The sequence below is a fragment of the Somniosus microcephalus genome, chromosome 17 (genome assembly GCF_052327205.1).
Source record: "Somniosus microcephalus isolate GS21.2 chromosome 17, FLI_Smic_1.0, whole genome shotgun sequence".
Lineage (NCBI taxonomy): Eukaryota > Metazoa > Chordata > Chondrichthyes > Squaliformes > Somniosidae > Somniosus > Somniosus microcephalus.
The window spans coordinates 70,780,708-70,805,391 of record NC_141003.1 but is presented as its reverse complement, the minus strand read 5'-3'; the positions used below and the strand labels follow the sequence as shown (position 1 = coordinate 70,805,391).

Below are 24,684 nucleotides of genomic sequence, written 5' to 3'. Positions count from 1 at the left end.
ACCAGATCATCAAGGTTTACATGAAATACTCATTGGAAACAGTTTTTTTGTTCATCTTGAATACTCTTGCAATGTAGCACAACAAACACCATCATTTGTGCTTTTGCAATGTTCAGTAACCATCTACACAACATCCCTTTAACAGGATGGGAAGTGAAGTGCCACTGCAGTACAGCATCCTGCTTGACTGGGGAACATTAACTAGCAATGAGCAGAACTGCCAAATCTTCCACCACTGCAAGGTGAGAACTGAATTGTTCTCATTCTTGTACATTAGCAGCAAGACTTAACATACCAGAATTTTCTGATCAAATGGATGCTTTATTTTCCCTCCTTTAACCTCAAGATCCATGTTGCAGAACACTGCCCAAAGCTGAAAATGGTAGAGAAGAGGTCATTTAGTTTAGGTGACACAAAGCTTATGTTTTTAAGAGATTCTAAGAGGGGGATATGGAGTTTCACTGCTTTCAGTTCCTGAGTTTGAGTAGGAAACGGTCAATTTTAGCAGGGAAGATTGTATATTTAGAAGTAGAGACTTAATTACCATGGTGATTTTGGTAAGAGCTTTGAGGTTAAAGAGGAGAGAAGTAGCATGCATTAGATGAGCTTTTTTCAAGAATGTGACAAATACTAAGTGTGTCCCAGCTATGGGAGTGGTATGCAAGTCTTGGACTTTAGTTTGAGATTCTATAGGTTTAGCTAACTATGCAGCAGGTCTTATTGAAATGGTACTGTTACTCAAAATACTTCTGTAGCAATCATTTAAGAGACTCTTGCATCAAATAAGAGCTAGTGCTATTGACTTGCTGATTTATCCTACAGCATGTTTTCTAAATGTGCAACTATCTCACATCCAATCACTGTTAGAATTGGACACTCACAAGCAGCTTGGTTGACATGAGGTAGGTTAACATTTTAGGGATCCTTTTACAGTATCATGCTGAAACATTAACCTACCTTTCTAGTTCAGAGGCTGACTAACCAGCTCTGCATTTTGAGAATTCACAATCTCTTTTATACCAATTATTGTTACTTGATTTGCAATTATGAAGACAATAAGAATGAAACCAGTGTGTACCAAACTACGATGTACAAGAAAGAGTTTGACCTTGCTTACCAATTAGTTAATTGGAATTTTTTTTGTACATGGAAAAATTGGATTGTTGTGGACCGCTGTAGATATTATATTTGTAACTCAGTAACAGAAGATTGCACAAACTTCTTATTTTCACTGCCTAGCAAAGTGATAATTCAAATCCGATTTTACTGCTGAACAAGCAGGAGTCTGAATTATGGTGGATTACAAATAGGAACAGGAGCCAGCCAGCCACTCGAGCCTATTCCACCATTCAATTAGATCATGATTTGTTAACTCCATTTACCCGCCTTGGTTCCGTAACCCGTACCTAACAAAAACCTGTTTTGAAATTTTCAATTGACCTAGCCGTAACAGTTTTTTGGGGAGGTGGGAGGAGTTCCAGATGCCCAGTACCCTTTGTGTGGAAAAAGTGCTTCCTGACATCACCCCGGAACAGCCTAGCTCTAATTTTAAGGTTATGTCCCCTTGTTCTGGACTCCTCGCCAGCAGAAATAGTTTCTCTCGATCTACCCGATCAAATCCTTTAATCATCTTAGATCACCCCTTAATCTTCTATTCAACAGGAATGCAAGCCTAGTCGACACAACCTGTCCCCATAATTTAAACCTTTTAGCCCAATATAGAATATAAGATTCAGTAACTCACCAATTTTACTTTGTCAAATTAGCACTGTTGCCTCACAGCGCCAGGGACCCGGGTTCGAATCCGGCCTCGGGCGACTGTCTGTGTGGAGTTTGCACATTCTCCCCGTGTTTGCGTGGGTTTCCTCTGGGTGCTCCGGTTTCCTCCCACAGTCCTAAGATGTGCGGGTTAGGTTGATTGGCTGTGATAAATTGACCCTTAGTGTTAGGGGGATTAAATACATGGGGTTACGGGGATCGGGTGGGATATGTGTCGGTGCAGGCTCGATGGGCCGAAATGGCCTCTATCTGCACTGTGGGGTTTCTGTGAAATTGGGCAACCATGAACTAAAAGAATGAATTGTAACTGGGGGAAGATTATAAAAGTGTGTGAACCGAATGGCTACATTTGACCTTGCCAGTCCCGCAGGTGTAGGTGTTACTAGGTAACCAGCCTGATTGTGCTAAACATTGGTAGTGTAGTTTTGCACAAGGGACAATATTACTTGTTCAAAATATCAGTGATTTTACATAGAATTCACAGCACAGAAACAGGCCATTCGGCCCAACTGGTCTGTGCCAGTGTTTATGCTCCATGAGCCTCTTCCCACCCTCCTTCATCTAACCCTTTTTCATGTACTTGTCTAGCTTCCCCTTAAAGGCATCTACGTTATTCGCCTCACCTACTCCCTGTGGTAGTGAGTTCCACGTTCTAACCACTCTCTGGGTAAAGAAGTTTCTCCTGAATTACTTATTGGATTTTTTAGTGACTATCTTATAGTTTTGGATTCCCCCACAAATGGAAACATCTTCTGTCTACCCTTTTATAATTTTAAAGACCTCTTATTGAGTCAGCCCTCATATTATTATAGAATGCAGAAGAAACCGATTGCTGAGAGGCAGTTAACTATAAAAAAAAAACTGACTCGGTCATTAAATGGTGGGATACAACTAACAAAAATGTATAATAATCCTGACATTGGAAGTATTATTTCCCAGTCCTGACAAGGTTTGCCCCATGAATTATTTGTAAAGGGAACTATTTACAATTGGTCAGATGTGTGCAACTAATGGATGTTACATGCAGTAATCCCCACACTAAATTATCACGCATTAAGGCAGTGAAACATTCACACACGTACAACAAAAAGACTATAAACATCGAAGCAGAAAATGCTGCAAATGCACAGCAGGTCGACCAGTATCTGAGAGAAAGGTTAACACCTTGGGTATGGTGATCCTTGAACTCTTGATGAAGGTACCACCCAAAGCATCCTGACTCATCTGCTGTGCATTTCCAAGGTTTCTGGATTTTATTTCAGATTTCCAGCATGTGATTTTTTTTTTTCTCCTTTTGGCCTATAAATATCATTTGGTACCAGAATTCCCATAATGCAGAAGCAGCTGATGAACTTTTACTAGTCCAGAGTGGTCAAAGTCCAGTGCTGTAACAGACAGTTCAGAAGGAGTTGATGAAGTTAGTGTAGGCTTGTTCAAAGCCCAAAGGGTCCTCAAGCTGAGGGTAATGACTGATGTGGTCATCGAGAACTGACACTGTTGACTTCGGTACCAACTTCCTGAAAGAAAACAATCATCTGGAGTGGAGTCTTTCTACTTAGTCCTACCCAACAGAACCCCTCTCCTCTTTCAACCAACAACTGTAAAGTAACCTTGTACCTTTCGCCAAGCAGAATGTATTACCATAGTAACAGTGAGGTTTGTTTTAAAATGTCTGTAACCGTATTGTTTTCAGTAGACTTCTTGACCCAACTGAGCAGATTAGACTTGTGAGCAAGACCAATGTCTGCTTGTCCAATCAGCTGAGGCTTTCACTGCTCCATACTCCTTAAAGGAGGATGATAATCTGAGGAAGTACTTTTCACTGCAACATACTTAATGTTGAGAAACACAATGTACTAGGGACTGTGCTGTCATAGCAACACAACATTTCAAGGCAGGTTAATGCCCTTGCACACCCTCAATTGGCATCAGTGGCAGACTCAGTCAACGAACCTCAATTAAGTGGGACTGCCATTCCTAACCCTAGATTCTGATCCAAGGTGACTAGCCATCAAAGAACAACTTGAATTTATATAGTGGCTTTCAGGATGTCCCAAAGTGCTTTACAGCCAATTAAATACTGTAATGTAGGGAATAGCAGCAGCAAGGTCCCATCGACAGCAATGAGTTACCGACCAGTTTATCTGCTTTATTAGTAATGTCAGTTGAGGGATAAATAAACACAGGGCGAACTCCCCTGCTCTTCTTCGAAATAGAGACATGGGATCTTTTATGTCTACCTGAGAGGGCAGATGGAGCCTGGGTTTATCGTCCCATCCAATGACGGCACCTCTGACAGTACAACACTGAAGTGTCAACCTAGATTACGTGCTCAAGTTTATGGAGCGGAACTTGAACCTACAACCTTCTGACTCAGGCGAGAATATTACCACTGAGCCAACGGCGATGCCATTAAATCACATCACCAGCTCAGTACACAGCGAGTAGGACGTTTCCACTGGCTAGGCCCTCTTACACAGATATTTAAACTATTAACACTTACAATGGTGAGAAGAGGGGAATAGAAAGAAGTTATACTCTGGGGAAAAAAAATTCTTATTGTAACAGAAAAGAACAAAATTGCAGGCTTCAGTGTAATTAATTTGGTTTCTGCTTCATTCAAGTCTCAAATAGAATAGAAATTCTTAAGGTGCTTTAACTCACTGCCTTTGATTGTCACCCAATTCAGGACCTGGCGGTAACTGGCACCACATTCAAATGAAACCAAATGTCAACGTTGTGCATCAGACACAAGCCCACTGAGAGACTATTAGATACATGAGAAAAGACCATTCATCCAATTGGTACAATAAATCTCCCATTGTGGATCAAATTGTATTTGAATAACCATCCTTCCCCCCCCCCCCCCCCAATGTTATTTTCTTGGTAGACCATTCAAAACATTGAGTTTAAAGTTTTTTTTACTTGGTATTGGTTCTAAATTTACTTTTCACTAATTTCCATTTATGAGCTCTTCAACCTTTCAAGGCTACTTTTAAAAGGGAATTAGATAGTTGCTTGAAAAATAAGGAGCAGCAGAGTAGGATTTGACCAGGCGACTCGTGGAGAAAAACACTGGCACAGATTTCTTGAGACAAATGCGCTCCCTTCTGTACTGCAACATCCTGTGATTCTATGTCCTTGGCTCCTATTTTATTGCTATACTTTAAAGTAATAATTGACTTCACCTTATCTATACAATTTATTACATACTTCAGTTAAGTCTCCTTAGCTACCTCTTCCATACTGTAAAGTCTTTCCTCATAGTTCACTTCCTTTATACATGGGATGAGGCTCATTGCTCTCTTCTGCACCCAACATAATGCATGTTTATTTTTTGTCACATGCTAACCAAAAATGAACACTATTTAAAGTGTGATCAGACCAGTACACTTTAAAGCTTTAGTGAAACTTCTATAAACTTATTATTCCACTCTTCTGGTTAAATATTCTAGTATTCTATTAGGTTCTCTAAAGGCTTGTTTGGACATTGAAAGTGATGTGCCTACTATTACCAACAAAGGTAAGTACAGATGAGATAGGCCATTTGGCCCATCTTTCCACGATATCCCCATCATTGAGTTCTACCAGGTCTCTTTCCAAGTCCCCTGGGTTGATCTAATCTCATTGACTATATATACATGCTCCACATTTCTTCGACCTTCCTGCAACAGTTTACATATCAGTGTTAAATTTAATTTGCTATATGCCTGCCCAATTTCATAACTGATCTAAGTCCACAATACATAGCAAAGATCCTAAGCCAGATGGTGAAGACAATTCCAGTGTGTTCCAATCATTTAAGTATCAGTTATAGAAGGTGGGCAAAAAAACATGGTTCTATCATCACTTACTGATAAAGATTCAGAAACTCAGGATGAGGGTTCACAGAATCCAGTGGTCCATAGATTAAATGCACTGCAACAAAAGTTTGATGTTAGGCATATTTTCATTCAGTCAGTCACTGCAGCTGTGTGGAACAGTGTTTATTAATAACACTCAGTTTTTACAAGGAACCAGAATGTGTTCATATTACACTGGGACAAGAGTGGAAGCCTCTGGTTATATTCAGGTAAGGCTCCAGCATTTGTCTGGCTCAAGTTCCAATTATTTGAAGCTAACAAACTGCTAAAATTTGTTGGAATAAATGTAACTCAACAATGTACATTAATACTCCGAGCTCTGATGCACAATAAACTATTTCCACAGTTGTACAAAAACATTCTTTAAACCTGAGATCCAGTAACTAGAACTCCAGCCAACAGGGGTCACTGAAGAGCAGTCTGGAGCAGGAACTCTGGATGATTTGCTCATCACTCCTTAATCCAGGGCGCACAGGCCAATAGTATCTTTACCACTGCTGAAACTGAGATTAGCTAAATCAGCACAGCCTGGGATTGAACCTGGGATATCGCTGGTCTGTGTGCTTCAGTACCACACAGTGCATTCACCCCACAAGTTTATAATCTTATGACACAAGGCATATACTGCTAAAAGGAAGAGATGGTATTACAGATCAATAGCACACGATTATATTTGTATATAACTCGTGTGTATCAGAATAGTTTCTTACTTTGTTCAGCATACTCACATGGAACAGAGGTAGAACTCAGGGCTCCCACCCATCGACCTCTGTACTTCCATCTTTGATTGATGAACTGCAGGATACTGAAAAATTAAACTATAGAATGTTATACTGGCAGTTTTAAGAGCTGGGGCAATGTGACAATGAAATGACAGTCTAAACAGGCATAACACCGTGATCAGGAACAATCAGCATTAAGTAACTGACCCAAGATGTAATTTATTTTCCCCTCTTGTCCAAACAGAATATTTTTATCAATATCCACACTTCAATGACATTTTTCCATTTTCCAGGATTGGATGCAGTGGGCAGAGGTAGGGTAGAGGAATCTTTCATTGTTTCGATTAGACGCACCATCAGTAGCAATAGGCCAGTTGCCTGTAGGATACTTTACCTTCCCCATTTTTATTCCTCAGCTCCCACTATGTAAGAGGAGTGGGCCTTTGGTGTAGCGGTAGCATCCCCGCCGCTGGGCCAGAAGGTGTAGGGTTTCGAACCCCGCTCCAGACAGTCCCGGCAAGTGGAGTCGGAGCTCCGGCTCTAAATTCTGGGTTGACATCCAGCGGGATACTTGTGGGTGGCCCCTCCCCCCCCCCCCCCCGTATGGGTTGTGGGAGCCCGTGAAACCCTCCCGCCATAGGACTAACCACCCTAATAGCTGGTATGTAGATGGTTACGGTCACGGAAGGAGCGTTAACGCGGCCAGAAATCCTTCCACCACTTCATACAGTTCCCCAAAGGGAACAGTGTGAAGACACGTACGACGACAACTAAGAAAGTCTGGGGTGAGAAAAGGCCATTTGGCCCATCAAGCCCTCTCCATTCAAAGCCCAGAATTATTCCATCAGAATTCTTGCCTGAACTACTTGTTTATCATACTTTAAAGAACTCTAACACTCTTATCCTACCTTCCTGGGGGAAAAAAAGATTAAACAGTCCCATTAATATCTCCCTTCCCAGCAGGTATCAATCCAGCTCCCTTTTAAAGGTGACAATTCACCCTGAATCTCTAAGTATTGGATCTCCTTTATGACTTCAGTCAGATACAGGAAACTCTCTCAACCGGCAAAATTCAGGAGTAGGTTCAGTTAAGTTTTACTATATATTAGTGGCCGTGTAACCGGGGTTCCTGGATCTGTGGCCATGTAACCGGGGTTCCTGCACCTGTGGCCGTTCAACCGGGACTCCTGCACAAGTGCCGTGTACGGGGCTCTCGTACCTTGGTAAGTATACCTCTCTGTAATCCGGACTTTTTGATCAACCGGCACCATGCCAGTCCCGGATAAAAAAAGTTTCCTATATATTAGTGAGTCTATTGCATCTAGTCTACTCCTAGTAATTTCTAGTTCTTAAAAACAAAGTGAATGTTGCATTAATTTGAACTAAGCCATGTAAATAATAAAGTGGGAATTTAGTGCTAAAATATGAATGATCAGATTATTTGAATTAAGGGGAGTAGACTGTACTATAAAAATGTTAAAAAGCACAGAAAAAGAAAGGCCTTTCGGCCCAGCCTTCCACTGGCAGCGTACAATCTGAACTGAACTGGACCAGCCATATAAATACTATGGCTACAAGAGCAGGCCAGAGGCTGGGAATTCTGCGGCGAGTGTCTCACCTCCTGACTCCCCAAAGCCTTTCCACCATCTACAAGGCACAAGTCAGGAGTGTGATGGAATACTCTCCACTTGCCTGGATGAGTGCAGCTCCAACAACACTCAAGAAGCTCGACACCATTCAGGATAAAGCAGCCCGCTTGATTGGCACTCCATCCACCACCTTCAACATTCACTCCCTCCACCACCGGCGCACTGTGGCTGCAGTGTGTACCATCTACAAGATGCACTGCAGCAACTCGCCAAAGCTCCTTCAACAGCACCTTCCAAACCCGCGACCTCTACCACTTAGAAGGACAAGGGCAGCAGACGCATGGGAACATCACCACCTACAAGTTCCCCTCCAAGCCACACACCATCCTGACTTGGACTTGTATCGCCGTTCCTTCACTGTCGCTGGGCCAAAATCCTGGAACTCCCTTCCTAACAGCATTGTGCGTGTACCTACACCATATGGACTGCAGCGGTTCAAGAAGGCAGCTCACCACCATCTTCTCAAGGGCAATTAGGGATGGGCACTAAATGCAGGCCTAGCCAGCGACGCCCACATCCCATCAATGAATTAAAAAAAACATGGACCAACCCAACTCCTCCCCTGATGAAAGGTTTTGCAATAACCAGCATCTCATCCCTCAGAGTTAAGTCCATACTGTACAGATTTGACCCGACGCCTTCCTTGGCACATTTGCAAGGTCCCAGCAGCTCAGGGACAAAGCATGTTTGCCTACAGCATTGGATTATCTGTACTTAACCCAATAACCCTCAATCCAGTTCCTAACCAGCTACTTAGCCTTCTGTTTTTAGAGGTATTAATCCACACAGCATTACCCGCTGTAACTGGGACTCTTATTCACACAAGCACAAGTCTGTGAGGGAAAAAAAAGACCCTTTGGGTGTGGGAAGGGATAAGAAAACCTTACCTCTGTGCCTCAACAATTATACTGCATGCCAAGTAAAAACAGATGTAAAAACATTGGAGCAACACACTTAGATTGAGTGTAAACTGCTCTTTATAAAATGTAACCACCACTCTCCATATTTAGTTCGAGGTTTAACAGAGCACAGAACCTGCTGAACTGAAAGTTCTGATTTAGCCAATTATCAGGAGACGTATTGCACTAAGACTTTAATTACTGACATTGTCGGATACTTTAAACCCATCAGGTGTCCAGCTCAACCGAGTGAGCTTGTGTTACTTCCACTGGACCACCTCTTGTTCTGCTGGTCATTTATAAGATTCCCTTCCTTCTTGTAGCAGCAGCCGTTATTTTCTCAGAGAATGAGCAGGAAGGACGGGATATGTAAGCACAGAGGAGGTGGGGCATTTAGTATCCATATGAAAGGCACATGTAGTAGTCTACCGAGGGAGTGAAATTATACTGCACACAAATCCTGTTCCTGTATCTGGGGAGCAGATTGCAATACCTGTCTCGCACTCCTGAACAGGATATGAGAAAAAGCTTGTTTGATAGATGATCACTCTCTCACTCGAAGCCTCCCGCTTGTCTCTTTCTATTATCAATACTACTATTGATAATGCGCATCGGAGCTTTCCTCTCTCATTCTTACTAAGCTGCAAAAATACCATCTGATAAACTGCTTATTTTGCAGATTCTTTGAGTCCTCTGCACAACTTGCTTTTCCACCCATCTTTGTATCATCTGCAAACTTGGCTACATTACACTTGATCCCGTCATCCAAGTCATTAATGCAGATTGTAAATAGTTGGGGGCCCAGCACCGATCCTTGTGGCACCCCACTACTTACCGTTTGCCAACCAGAAAATGACCTATTTATCCTGACTCTCTGTTTTCTGTTAGTTAGCCAATTCTCTATCCATGCTAATATATTACCCCTAACTCCGTGAGCTTTTATCTTATGCAGTAACCTTTTATGTGGCACCTTATCGAATGCCTTCTGGAAATCCAAATACACCACATCCACTGGCTCACCCTTGTCCACCCTGCTTGTTACATCCTCAAAGAACTCCAGCAAATTTGTTAAACATGATTTCCCTTTCCTAAAACCATGCTGACTCTGTTTGACTGCAGTATGTTTTTCTAAATACCCTGCTACTGTTTCCTTAATAAAGGACTCCAGCATTTTCCCAACGACAGATGTTAGGCTAACTGGTCTATAGTTTCCTGCTTTCTGTCTCCCTCCTTTCTTAAACGGGGGTGTTACATTAGCGGTTTTCCAATCCGCTGGGACCTCTCCAGAGTCCAGGGAATTTTGGTATATTGCAAGCAATGCATCCACCATCTCTGCAGCCACTTCTTTTAAGACCCTGGGATGCAGGCCATCTGGTCCAGAGGACTTGACGTCTTTTAGTCCCATTATTTTACCGAGTACTATTTCCTTAGTGATAGTGATTGTCTTTAGTTCCCCACTCCCTGTGGCCCCTTGATTATCCATTATTGGGATGTTGTGTCTTCTACACTGAAGACAGATGCAAAATATTTGTTCAGAGTCTCTGCCATTTCCCCGTTCCCCATTATTAATTCCCCAGTCTCATCCTCTAAGGGACCAACATTTACTTTAGCTAGCCTCTTCCTTTTTATATACCTGTAGAAGCTCTTACTATCTGTTTTAATGTTTCTTGCCAGCTTATTCTCATAATTCATCTCTCTCTCCCCCAATCTTGGCAACATTGTACGCCTTCATTTTCAATTTGATACCATCCTTTACTTCCTTAGTTAGCCACACATAGTGCTCCCTTCTCTTAAAATCTCTCTCACTGGAATATATTTTTGTTGTTAATATATATATTAGCAGACAAGGCGTGCTTGGCACAGATTATTCCCCTCACGCATAAATTCTGGAACGTTTGCACAATTAACACCAGATGAAGCAGCCTACAGTCTACAGCTGGAGCAACTAACTTGGCATTGCACAACATCCCACGAACATTTACATTTACCACCTGTAGGGCGATCAGCTGCCCGGGTGCTGCAACGATGAAGGTGCTCATTTCTGAGCAACAGTAAATCGTTTTCTACAACGAAGCAACGCCTGGGCTACCTACAGCTAAACACGAACCGAAGGCTGCAGCCTGATGCCTCGGCTGCGAGCTGTGACCAGAACATGCAAGTTGAGAGGCTCCAGGTGCTTCACTCACCTGTCCATCACCAGGTTCCCGTCATTGACCCGGATAGCGGTCCACATGTCCCAATACTCTGCGTTCGTGGGCTGTGTGTGGGGTCCAAACACTGCACTGATCCTGGAAAAGTCCAGAATAAGTATCCCTTCAGGAGGTTTCATCACAGCCCAAAGTTACATTTTTGATGAAAATAAAAACTGGTATCAGTAAAAGTGACCATGAAAGCTGTCGGATTGTCGTAAAAACCCAACTGGTTCATTAATGTCCTTTAGGGAACAAAACCTGCCGTTTTTACCCAGTCTGACCTATATGTAACTCCAATATCACACCAACATGGTTGACTCTTAAAAGCCCTCTGAAGTGACCAAGTAAGCCACTCAGTTTTATCAATAGGAATGGGCAATAAATGCTAGCCAATCTATTTCTTGGTGGTACTGTCGGTGGGTCTTTGATAAGAGTGGTTAATGTTCATTGAATAGTGCAGTAAACACTAGGAGATGTGGACCTGGTCTTAGTTTAACATCTGATTCAATACTGCACTCCCTCAGTACTGGACTGTCAGCCTAGATTACATGCTTAAAGCCTGGTGTAGGACTTAAAGCCATACCCATCCAACAAGAGAGGAGAGTCCAACTGAACCAAGCTGACAATGTGCATGTGGTATATCTTCCTTAGTTCACTAGTATTAACAAAATAGGTCAGTGCGGGTTTAAACTGGGGAAACCTGGTTTATATTCATGGCATAATTTTTCACCAATGTTAGTGAATTGAAGAAAATGCACCACATACTTGTGGGAAGTATCGTAATCAGCAATTTAACTCTCACACGTAAAGCAATTCAGAAGGTTCAAATCAGTATTGCCTAGTTTGTGCAAACTGTTAAACAACATGTGTGGGTTGGGAGAATGGAACAGCTACCCTGCCCAATTCTTGCTCAGAGAGGGTTAGTTTATTTCTGTTCCCCGCTGGATGTAATCCAGATCTGCCAGATGCACGGTTACAAAGCTCACCCTTTTGAGAAGAAGTAGTAGTTCACAAGTCTGGTAAAGATTGGTGACAAGTATCCGCTGTCTTTGAGCAGCTGTTGTGAAGAAAAGGAAAAAAATTATGAATTTAATTTAGAAATTGTATTGCTCGTATCTTAATTTAAAAAAAGGCACATACAGGTTTTTGTGTATACGTGCATGTACAACTGTCCCCATACTTGGCACTGAATGTTATGAAGAAACAACTATATAAATTATTAGAAGTCCTGTGTAGAATGTGCACTTCCTGTCCATAAACCTCACTTCCTGTTGTCATCATTTTTTGTGTTACACTTTTGTGTCAACATTTCTCATTGTAAATTGCTGTCAACCATCACAATGTAGTTGCAGGCTCTGGTCACTAGGTGGCTCTGTGGAACCGGTTTCTGAAGTCTCTGTCCCAACTCCGTCACCATCCCTTATATGTACAAAAATAATAACCATCATCCGACAGCGAGTAATGCCACAGCACATTAACTAGTTATAATAGAAAAGTACTGCAGCAACTTTTCATTCCCAGTTCCAAACCGTATTGGATACTTTGTGATAAACTGGCTTGTTGGAGAAATAGGAATTGAATTTTTACTGTCCATGTTAACTCTTTCAAGTCAAGTTCAAGTCCCGCTCCAGAGACTTGAGCACAACAGTCTAGGCTGACACTCCAGTGCAGTGCTGAGGGAGTGCTGCACTGCCGTTGGATGTGACGTTAAACTAAGACTCCGTATGCTCTCTCAGGTGGACGTAAAAGATCCTATGGCACTATTTTGAAGACGAGCAGGGGAGTTATTTATCCCTCAATCAACATAACTAAAACAGATTATCTGGTCATTATCATACTGCTGTTTGTGGGAGTTTGCTGTGCATAAATTGGCTGCCGCATTTCCTATACTGTATCACAATAGTGACTACACTTTAAAAAGTACTTGGCTGTCCGGTGGTCGTGAAAGGCGCTCTAGAAATCCAAGTCTTTCGTTCTTTTTGCTGCTCATTCCTGACAACAAGGGTGCATCATATCTTAAAGACAGTGTAAAGCCCAGATGAATAAAATGAGTATACGGTATTAAAATTTATGCATTAGTAATACTAGTGATTTAAAATTTCAGCGAAAGCCAACCCAGGAGGAAGCCTTTAAGTCTTGAACCAATATTTGCATTTTACTTTTTTGATAATAAACATCTAATAAACTCTTTAAAAAAACTGCATTGAAATTTTTTTTTTTTTTTTAAATGTGAGGCACCATCAGAGAATTGAAAGGGTCAGAGAGCTTGTTCTGTTAGCATAGTGTGGGAAATGGAAGAGACGCTATAAACAAAATGGGGTACTCGAAGTCGCCATATGGCATTCCTCCGATGGTGGAATCAGTAAACGCACCACCTTCTATGGTATTAAGCCACATGAGTAACAATGTGCCAGGTACAATCCTCCAGTTAGCTCATCTCTGGTGTTGTCAACAAGATTCCAGGTGCAGTCTGTGCTGAGTTAGCTGATCTCAGGTGCTGTCAGCGGTAAGATGCCCCAACTATCCCCTGTTGGCGACAGGAAAGAAAAATCCAAGTCTCCTGTTTCTGATTGCGAACCACTGATAGGACAGGTATGGACATGATCAGGATCAGGCTCGAGTTAACCTGTAATGCTGAACACCCCGTCAAATGTGGTTAACTAGCCTGCCAAGACCCGCTGTCAGGTCTAACATGAGGATTAGACACTTGGATGAGGAACTGGGCAGCTCTCATGCCCGTGGAACTGTACCCCAGCAAGAGTTGGTGACTCTGGGGGTAGGTGGGGCAGAAAGAGATATGGAAGGAAAGAAAAAAATAAAGTGACTTATATCTTAACATATCACTTAAATTCTGCTAGCCCGAATTGAAAACACAGATGAAACAACAAAAAAATTAAAGCACTATTCCCCATAAGCTATAGATCAGCTACTTTTGATTTGCTCCACCATGAACAACTCTGGCCCAACATACACCTCTTCACGGCCCAGGAACAGGAAAGGTGCACACATACCTGCTGCACCACGCCTTCACCCATCTTGAACGAACAGACACGATTGCCAAATATCCGAGTGTTGGCTGCGCTTTCTCATCCAGCAACCTCGTCTGTTCCCTGCTGTGTTTAGCACTTGCTGACAGCAAGCTGGTGCTTTAAGGCCTCTCAACCTCAAGGCATCACCACATTTCATTCAATTTGCAGCACAGAAACAGGCCATTCGGCCTAACCAGTCTATGCCGGTGTTTATGCTCCACACGATCCACCTCCCACTCTATTTACTTGATCTCACCTTATCTTTCTATTCCTTTCTCCCTCATGTACCTATCTAGCGTCCCCTTAAATGTATCTATGACATGTTGAGGCCTTACTTTCCACCCCATGGACCCTAACACTTTTAATGCAATGAATTCATTCCATTTTTTTTTAATGGATAATATACAGACCTTCTGCAGAAACCTTGGATGGTTCGTCTCTGGAAAAATTCCTGAAATGATTACAAAGAATAGAAGGTAAGCTGTCAGCCAGAGGAATTGGGAATTATTTTTTTGATATACATATATAAATAAATGAGTTAATCACTAGCAAGATAACCAAATAGTTGATTACCTCCATTTGATAAACACAGGCTATTAATCATCAGATGTCCAGGTTTACCCTGTTCAGACCTAACACACAGGAGAGATAATGTTCGATCATTTGAACTGTGAAACTTCCAATAGTGGGATTACATTGCAGCCACGTTAGATATCGGTTCTACCGCAGATGCCGGCCTAAGACCGGGACCGGTGGGCTCCGGCAGACTAGGATCACCTGGCCGGTTTAGGCATCATTCTCGCCCAGCAACAGTGAAGCTCCGCCTGTCTGCACAGGCGGTTTGGTGCAGAGTTCCGCTCAGCGGTCCATTCAATCTTTGCCTGGTGCTAGTGCCGAGCTATCCAAACCTCAGGTTTGATTCATGGTCCGTGCCAAGTGAGTGATCCCAGCGAAGGCAGCAACGTAGGTGTTGCAATGCCTTAACATTGTCCCAGAGGAAAGGAGGAAATCGGGCAAGGTCTCCACTCCTGATCCAGCCAAGAACAGACCGAGATTTTGCTCAGTGTGGTTCCCTCCACAACTGAACAGCCCGCCTGCAGAGATTGTCCAATAAAACACTCTGTTTGGGGGAGGGGGCTGCTGCCACCAGTGAAACGTAACCTCACCAGGAGCTCAGCAAATGCAAGTTTTAAAAAAAACAGAAGGCGAACAACATACAATTAAGACATTTATGAAAATGCACTTGGCATTGTTGCTGTTAGCGACCTTCCCCACCCCCAAATACCGCTCCATCTTAAAGTGATAACCTGTACAGCAGCTCCAGTGCAACGGTGTCTCCGTAATCATGGGCCAGGATGTTGATTTTCTGCTGAGTTAGGCCCAATTCCACCATTAGCCCCTGGACAATATCTGCCTGCTCAAAGATGGAGTATCTGTGCAGCCTCTAATGAAAAACAAATTCATTGCGGTGTCAGTTAACCCTCCGAATACTGAACACCCCCAACCACCTGCCAAAATAGATGCATCTTATGAGAATACTTGCAATTACACAATAACGTCCAGACATTTTAAAGAGGCTCTTCCAATGAGTTACTTTTTTGAAGTGAAATAACTTATGTAGGCAAACGTGGCAATGGGATGTATGATCAGACAGACAGACAGACAGACAGACTGACAGAAAGAAAACAAACTTGCATTTATATGGCACCCTTCATGGCTTCAGGATATCCCAAAGTGCTTCACAGTCAATGAGGTCATTTTGAAGTGTACTCGCTGGTGTAATGTAGGAAACGTGGCAGCCAATTTGTGCACAGCAAGCTCCCACACACAGCAATGAGAAATGACCAGATAATCTGTTTTAGTGATACTGGTTCAGGGATACTGGCTAGGTCATTTGCATAATCACAAACATAAAATCTTCCATGAACCAGCACAATCGGGCAGCATAATACAATGTAATTGTTTATGTTTTATTCTTTCCATTAAATACATCAAGGAATACTTTTTAAGAGTGGTAACCTGGTGCAGTTCCAAAAATACACATTTTAATTAAGGGCATCCAGTCCTCCACCTGTGAGTAACCCGATTTTAAAAAATCACTGAAAGTGAATTGAAATAACTCTTCTGAACCACTTACTACTTTCATTGCTGTACACTAGTCAGTTTCTTAGTAAATTCAATATTTTTTGATGTGAAAAATCTTTTAAAAAGTGCCTACTGGTGCCTGTGCACCCAAGAAAATCGAGCGGAATTTGAAGAGCCTTCCCGAACCAGCGCAATCGTCGGAATCTCGGAATGTCGACCTGGGGGTGTGGCCAGCTTTGTGAACGGGGCCTGATTCGGGCAAACTGAATCTTAAACCAACGTAAAAGATCGCGGAAAACACGAACACACGTGATTTTGGGCGTAACTCACCTACGTTTTAAATTCCCTGAACTTTTGCACCAATTCAACTGATTTCGCCCGGATTGTGCGGATGTAACTAGTGGAAACTCGACCCCTATAAGTTTATTGCAAATTAACAAAACCAACAGTTGACGACCACCGAGCGTATCTACAGACCGGTGAATACTGACTAGCGTTCAAAGGGTTAAACCTCCAGCAAAGGTACCGAACATTTGATACTACACCCCGAGACTCAGGGACCACATACTCACGGGTTTATCGCTGAATCCAAAGCCAAGAAAATCTAGTGCAATAACTCGATTAAACCTCAGCGTCAAGCCTTCCCAGATCTAAAACAAAAAGCAGGTTACAATCCCCCTTTAATGCTCTCCACCGTTCTATAAAATGCTTCAGTTGACTAGCGACTAGCTTCAGTTGTTAAAGGGGAACTCGCTCAAATAAAGAGATCCCTTCAATTACTCACTCCAGTTTATTTCAGATTTACATTTAACAATATATTTTTCAAACAGCACCCTAGGATTGAGGGTATATTGTGTTAAATTGGTTTTCAGTAGCAATTAGGAGTGAGAATCCTGGCCAATTTCACCCCTCCCGAGTGAAGGTGTGCAATGAGCAACTAAAGTCCTGTTGCCATCGTACCAGCTGGAATAGCAAAGTTCAGAGTTCAAAGCTCTCAGATTTTAGATATTTTGGCGATGGAAGTAGTTCCCTTAAATTTCTACTGCATTCAATCCAGTTTTATCTCTGACAGTGCAACACTTTATTCATAACGCAGGTAAAATCACGGTCTCCCGCCCCACATCAAAATCAAAAATGGGAGAAAACTTAAAAAATTTGACCAAGTCTTGGCATTCTTCTACACTGCTCCTTACCTTGTGCCAGTCATAGCTCGATGTTGGGAAGCCATGCAAAAGGATTACCATGTCAGAACTGCCAACAGCACCCAGGGAATCTGAAATTCACAAGCAGGTCGCATTAAGACAGCTTAAGGGGACACCCTACCAGTTCCAGTGGTTAAGGTAAACGCTACAGATCCCACGGTACTATTTGAAGAAGAGCAGGGGTCTCAGCCAACATTCCTCCCTCAACTAATACGATCAAAAACAACAGATTAATTCGTCTCATTGCTGTTTGTGGGATCTTGCTGTGCACAAATTGTTGCCCCGTTTGTCAACATAACAGTCACTATACCTTAATTAATCGTGTTATCATTCTGAAGCATCTCAAGAGTTTAAGTTGCTATATAAATGCAAGCATGGTTACTATTTTTCCATCTGTCAAAGACCAGCCTTCTTCCCAAGAGTCACATTTGGACCCCGGCACAACATGGATGATAAATGCTACTCTGGATCAAGTTCTTAAAGCAGCTACATGCCACCATTAGACTCTAATAAAACACAAGGTATTTGGATCAAAGTAGCCTAACATTAATGTCTCTCTCCATACAAGGGTATGCAATATATAGGCTTTGCTACAGAGGCTTTCCTACTGAATGAGAAAGTAACTGCCCAGCTGGTGACACAGCCCAGCTTTAAGGATATTTCTCCCTTGAAGCTAGGACTGGCTGCAAAGCTCAGTTAAATTGATCATAAGTAATGATTCTGCTTTGCCCTGTGACAATAATTCTGGCTCTCAAAACATTTCCTTGGGATAGTATCATTGGCGGAAGGATCGAGAACCAGCGGACACAGATTTAAGGTGATTGGCAGAAGATCCAAAGGCGACATGAGGAAAAGCTGTTTTACGCAGCGAGTGGTTATGATCTGGAATGCGCTGCCTGAAAGGGTGGTTAAGGCAGATTCAATTGTGGCTTTCAAAAGGGAATTGGATAAGTACTTGAAGGAAAATAAATTTGCGGTGCTACGGGGAAAGGGCGGGAGAGTGGGACTAGCTGAAGTGCTCTTACAGAGAGCCGGCATGGGCTCGACAGGCCGAATGGCCTCCTGTGCTGTAACCATTCTATAATTATAGGGACAAATTACTACAGGTGGTCAAAGACTCCTTTTGAGATAAAATGGCACAACTTACAATACAATTTTTAACGTGCTTGCTGAGCTGCTCACACCTTATGACCTTTCATTTTAAACATGTGGTCCTCAAAGAGAGGCTTTACCTTAACTAATTCCTGATCAAAAGAGTCTGCCTATTTATTCTCACAGACGGCATTGTAAACTTGGAGAACAGGCACCAGTTTCAACTAAGCTTTTCAAAAAAAAGTGTATTTAGAAATGCGAGCCAACCCAAGACAAACATTATTTGTGACACACATGGAGCAATAAGCATAAACATTTATAGATAGCACAATTACAGATTCATTAAAGCCACACCATAGGAACACGAAGAACAGGAGTAGACCATTTAGCCCCTCGGGCCTGCTCCGTCAATTAATCAGATCATGGTCATACTGTACAAAAACTCTCACCTCTGTAAAAAATGCGGTGATCTTTGAAGGTAAAGAAGGCTCCAGCCATTCTCCATGAATATAGAGATGGTGAGAGAGTGGGGGGAGGGACGTGAAGGTAGACAGCAATGAGCGGTGCAGCGAGAAGTGCGACCTGGATCCACCACTCTTTCATCCTTAAAAAGAGAACAAAAACTACCACGTAAGGATTCATCAAACAAAATCCAATCCTGGATCTTCCTTGCAAGTGGAACTGACTTACAAATTAGATACTGGTGGGAGAAAAAAGTTACCACCAATAACCACGGAATTATACTCCAAACATATCACGATCTGCACAAGCTTTATAACTTCCTCCCCACTAGAGAACATAGTTTTCCAATGTTATTCAAATGTTATGGCTAACCTTTAAACCACCACTCAACTCAAAGGGGCAAACAGCTATGGAGCCAAGTTAAACCACCAGCCAAATTGGAACTGTTCCCTCCCATACAAAAACAAAGAGCAGGCTCAGTTCTGAAGCTCCCCATAGTTCAACAGCTTGCCACATACACTATCCAGCCTCACAAATGGTTGCTTGGGCAAGCTCCTAAGGTTTGATCCATGGCCTGTGCCGAGTTCACTGACCTCAATCAGGGCAGTACTTGCAGCTATACGATTGGTCAAGGAGTCCCTACACTGGACAGGGAGATGGAGAAAGAGAGAGGAAAACCATCAAGGGGTTTCTGCTCCTGCTCGTAATCCAGTTATGAAAGTGTACATTTTAAAAATACCATGCCTACATCTGGTTTCTGATTGGGCTGTAGGCAACAGCCACGGTTGAATGGCTCCTGGAGGCTTGTACATGATGGGCAAAGTACCAGAAAACAACTTCAACTTGCATATAGCACCTTTAACGTAGTAAAACATCCCAAGGCACTTCACAGAAGTGATATTAAACAAAATTTGTCACCGAGCCATACCAGAGGGCTTCCACGAACCATTGTACACACTCCAGCATGAGAGGCCGGGAGCAGAGTTGCCAACCCTCCAGGATTGCCCTGGAGTCTCCAGGAATTAAACAGTAATCTCCTGGGCACGGCTTCAAGTAACCCAGAAGAAATCTAGGAGTGTTAAAAATCGGTGTATTTTTGTTCATTTTCTTTGAATACTTTTGTTTATTAGTTATAAAAATATCATAAAAATAACAACAGAAAATGCTGGAAAAACTCAGCAGGCCAGGCAACATCCGTGGAGAGAAATTAGAGTTGACGTTTCGGGTCGAAACCCTTTTTCAAAACGGGAAAGGAAATAAAATAGATCGAAGGCAGGGCTGCGATAGAACAAAAGAAGTAAAAGAGACATTAAGAGGTATTCAACACCAGACGAGATGCTAATAGGACAAGTGGAGACAAAAGACGGCTGAGATTAGGTGTGAAGTGTACTGGCAGGATGAGACAGAGCTGCCATGTGGGAGAGAGAAAAAAAAAGGAAAGGTGGTGGGGGGAGGGAAGACCCAAAACAAAGGGGTGGAAAAAAATATAAGTAAAAATGTAATAGGGGCCGAGGTTATGATCTGAACTTGTTGAACTCGATATCGAGTCCGGAAGGCTGCAAAGTGCCTAATCGGAAGATGAGGTGCTGTTCCTCGAGTTTACGTTGAGCTTCTGTGGAACAATGCAAGAGGCCAAGGACAGTGAGGTCCGAGTGGGAATGGAGCGGTGAATTAAAATGACAGGCGACCGGAAGCTCGGGGTCACCCTTACGGACTGAACGGAGGTGTTCCACAAAGCGGTCACCCAATCTGCGTTTGATCTCCTCAATGTAGAGGAGACCGCATCGTGAGCAGCGAATACAGTATACTAGATTGCAAGAATTACAAGTAAATCGCTGTTTCAGATTTCCAGCATCTGCAGTATTTTGCTATCATAAAAATATCATAGATGGAGGGGGGGTAGTGTCTGTTTGATTGAGCAGGGTGGATAAAGGCAGGAGGTCATGTGATGAAACCTGCAGGAATACGTCCAACCTGAGTTGACAACCCTAGACAGGAGGGGAAAGAGAGAAAAATAAAACACAAGTTATTCGGATCAAATTTCCTAACACAAGTACTTTTTCTAAATAAAGCATTCTGAATACAAATTGTGTTTGACTTATAAACAGATACCTAATGTCTGGATTACTAAACAGATCCAGTGTCATGACACCTTTAATAATTTTTAACAAAACTCAGAAATACATTTTAACATAATCTGTGATAACTTTCTCTTCTTAAAAAAACGACTAAGAGTCTGCTCCTGTGACTCTATGGAAAACTTTAAAAGTAAGTTTTAACAAACTTAATACAAATTTAAAATATTTTCACGTCTGAATGGATTTAAATATGAATATTTACGACAAAAAATATATATATGCAAATTGAGGTAATTTTTATTTAAGAAGCTGGTAAAATGTAGTAATATTTAGTCCCTGGGCTTGCAGACAGGGCTAAACTGGGCTGAGCTGCCAGCCAGGCGCCGCTTACCTGCGCTCAGGTGAGCTCTCATGCTCAATCTGCCCGTCACACCTGAGGATACGATTGTTTCCGGGTCGCGCCGTTAGCTCCACTGACCTCGCCCCCCCCCGCCTTTCCCATCCCTATGCCACAGTGCACAGACAGAGCAGCAAGGCTCCCCCTGCTGGGCGGGAGGGTTAGCTGCCGCGCCAGATCCCGTCACCTGGCTGGACCAACCCCTTGCAGCAGCAGTGTGGGGCTCTTTTCAAAAGTAACCACCAAAGAGGCACTGGGTTGCCACAGTGTCACCAAACCAAAAACGAATCCTAAAAAAAAATCCCTCTTTTTTTTAAAAGGGGCGCAACTAATTAAGAACTTTAAAAAAATAAAGATTTATATATGTATATTGCGCCTCACGACGTCCCAAGACGCTTTACAGCCAATGAAGTACTTTTGAAGTGCAGTCACTGTTGTAATGTAGGAAACCATGAAAACAAAAGGAAACTTATAAAACTTAAATAATAATGCTATCACTATTATATCCACTGTGCACTCCAGCCCCTGCGGTGCCCAACAGTTGCAGAAGACCTCAAGTTATGCATCGGTGATTTGGCAAATGCTTTTGTGATCTGCTGGGTGCAGAAACCCATCAACAAGCGCCAGCAAACCAAGGGACCGAGAAATTTATGACTAGAGTTTCTCCACGCCTGATATGGAGTGCCCCTCCGCTCTGGAGGGACACATCCCACTCACACATATGTGCCAACCACACACACTTGATGAGGGGCAGCACTGCCTGTGTGTTTGTGGACCAAAATCAACAAGGACCAGGCCCTTCCCCAAGTGCTGCTCCTGAGTCATATTCCTGCTGGGATGGGCAGTGCTGTAAACTGTGGGCTGCAATTTTCACAAGATCTCACTTACGCCTATATTTTTATTCATTCGTAGCATGATTGCGACACTGGCAAGGCCAACATTTACTGCCCATCCCTAGTTGCTCTTTGAGAAGGAAGTGGTGGCCTTCTCTTGAACCGCTGCAGCCCGTGTGGTGAAAGTGCTCCCACAGTGCGGTTAGGTAAGGAGTTCCAGGATTTTGACCCTGAAAAGGTGAAGGAATGACCGATATACGTCCAAGTCAGAATGGTGTGTGACTTGGAGGGGAACTTGGAGGTGTTCCCATGCACCTTGTCCTTCTAGGTGGTGAAGCTAACAGGTTTGGGAGGTGCTGCCGAGGAAGTCTTGGAGAGTTTCTACAGTGCATTTTGTAGATGGTACATATTGCAGCGACAGTACACCGGTGGTGGATATTTAATTTGGTTGGGGTAGGGGAAGCCTGGAGCAGTATTGGGGGGGGGGGGGGGGGGGGGGGGGGGCAAAAAGGCTGAGAGCAACATTTGCAGTTGAAGAGAAATTGGGGCTATGCTTTGGGGAAGCTGGGTCTGTTTGGTCTATTGAGAATGCAAAGGCTATTAGATTGTTAATGTTAAAAGGGAGGAAAATGTCAATTATGAAGTATAAAAGTGTTCAAAAATAAAATAGAATGCACATTTTAATGTAAAAATTTAAAATGGCATACCCTTGGACTCCTCTCGAAATGCCCCAACAGTTTGGGGGAATGGGGGCAGTATTTGCAAGGATAGTTACAGAATACCTGTAGTCTTGACTGGAATGATCCTGTCCTCTTTTTTTTAACCCAAAAAAGACCCTTAAACAAATAAACCCTTTAAATAAACCCGATAAATCAAATTAAAATTTGGCCCCTTAAATCGATTACGCACTCCAGACCCCGCGGCGCCCACCGGTCACGAAAGAGCTCGAGCTCGCCGGCGCTGGAATGATCCTGTCCTCTTTTTTTTTAAACCCAAAAAAAGACCCTTAAACAAATAAACCCTTTAAATAAACCCGATAAATCAAATTAAAATTTGGCCCCTTAAATCGATTACGCACTCCAGACCCCGCGGCGCCCACCGGTCACGAAAGAGCTCGAGCTCGCCGGCGCTGGAATGATCCTGTCCTCTTTTTTTAAACCCAAAAAAAGACCCTTAAACAAATAAACCCTTTAAATAAACCCGATAAATCAAATTAAAATTTGGCCCCTTAAATCGATTACGCACTCCAGACCCCGCGGCGCCCACCGGTCACGAAAGAGCTCGAGCTCGCCGGCGCTGGAATGATCCTGTGGTCAATAAGACTTGATTGGAGTCACCTGTTTGTTATTAGGCAATATTTTTACAAGAGACAATTGAAGCGTATTCTGTTGCTGGTGTTTCACAAGTTTTATATGTTCAAAGTGAACCGAAAAAGTTGCTTCAGTTGATAAAACTTCAGGTAAACCGACCACTAAGCAGAAATAAGCAAAAATTGGACAAGAACCAGTAAGTGATGTTACACCCTGTTATACCTCCTCGTAGGACTGCTCCTGGGCCTGGCCAAAATAGCCATTAACAAGTCCAGGCAGCAGGCAGTCGAGGGGGTCGTTCGGCCCGATTGCCTGCCTCTCTTCCGTGGCCATGTTCGCGCCCGGGTGGCCCTGAAGATGGAGCATGCGGTGTCCGCTGGCACGCTTGAGGCTTTTCACGACCGGTGGGTGCCGCGGGGACTGGAGTGCATTATCAATCCAGACAGCCAAATTGTAATTTGATTTGTTAAGTTTTATTTAAAGTTTTATTAATTTACAGTCAATTTGTTTAAGCACCCAATCAAAAGAGTACACCCTATTATGCACGTCCTATAAAATCATAGAATGACACAACACAGGACGTCATTCGGCCATCTTGCCTGTGCATGATCAATGAAAGAGCGATCCAATTAGTTGTATTTCCCCTGTCCTTTCCCCATAGCCCTGCAAATTTTTCCCCTTCAAGTATTTATCCATTTCCCTTTTGAAAGTTATTATTGAATCTGCTTCTACCACCCTTTCAGGCAGTGCATTCCAGATCACAACAATTCGCTGCGTAAAAACAATTCTCCTCTCTCCTCTGGCCCTTTTGCCAATGATCTTAAATCTGTATCCTACATCTTAAACTTCATTGGCTTTGAGACGTCCTGAGGTCGTGAAAGACGCTACACAAATGCAAGTTTTTCCTTTCTTTTGTAAATGGAAAAATAAACAAATACCAATGCACCAAATATTTTTCCCTCACAATTTATGGTAGAGCAGGGGTGGAAAAAACACTTTCAAATAAATTTAAATTATTGAAAGTAACTTTTATTAAAGACGACGTTTCATTATTGCCAGTGTGCTGGCCCGGTGCATCCGGCGTGAGATACC

General features: G+C 42.8%; 1 protein-coding gene across 3 annotated transcripts; it reads right to left on the bottom strand.

The window, feature by feature from the left end:
- Positions 1 to 73: 73 nt before the first annotated feature.
- mest (mesoderm specific transcript) lies at positions 74 to 21,552 on the bottom strand. Of its 3 annotated transcripts, none has more exons than XM_086010666.1 (13): positions 21,444 to 21,552; positions 20,800 to 20,962; positions 18,962 to 19,116; positions 17,412 to 17,491; positions 16,791 to 16,868; positions 15,441 to 15,577; positions 14,707 to 14,765; positions 14,544 to 14,584; positions 12,091 to 12,161; positions 11,099 to 11,200; positions 6,371 to 6,447; positions 5,634 to 5,697; positions 74 to 373 (listed from the first exon to the last, which is right to left on the bottom strand). In XM_086010666.1, exons 2-13 carry the CDS (start codon positions 20,847 to 20,849, stop codon positions 322 to 324), a joined length of 966 nt encoding a protein of 321 aa, XP_085866792.1. In that variant the 5' UTR covers positions 20,850 to 20,962; positions 21,444 to 21,552; the 3' UTR covers positions 74 to 321. The 3 variants fall into 3 exon arrangements, with proteins under 3 accessions (XP_085866792.1, XP_085866790.1, XP_085866793.1); XM_086010664.1 differs by having other exon boundaries at positions 74 to 3,296; positions 21,444 to 21,551; XM_086010667.1 differs by lacking the exon at positions 20,800 to 20,962 and having other exon boundaries at positions 74 to 3,296; positions 21,444 to 21,546.
- Between the last annotated feature and the right edge of the window lie 3,132 nt (positions 21,553 to 24,684).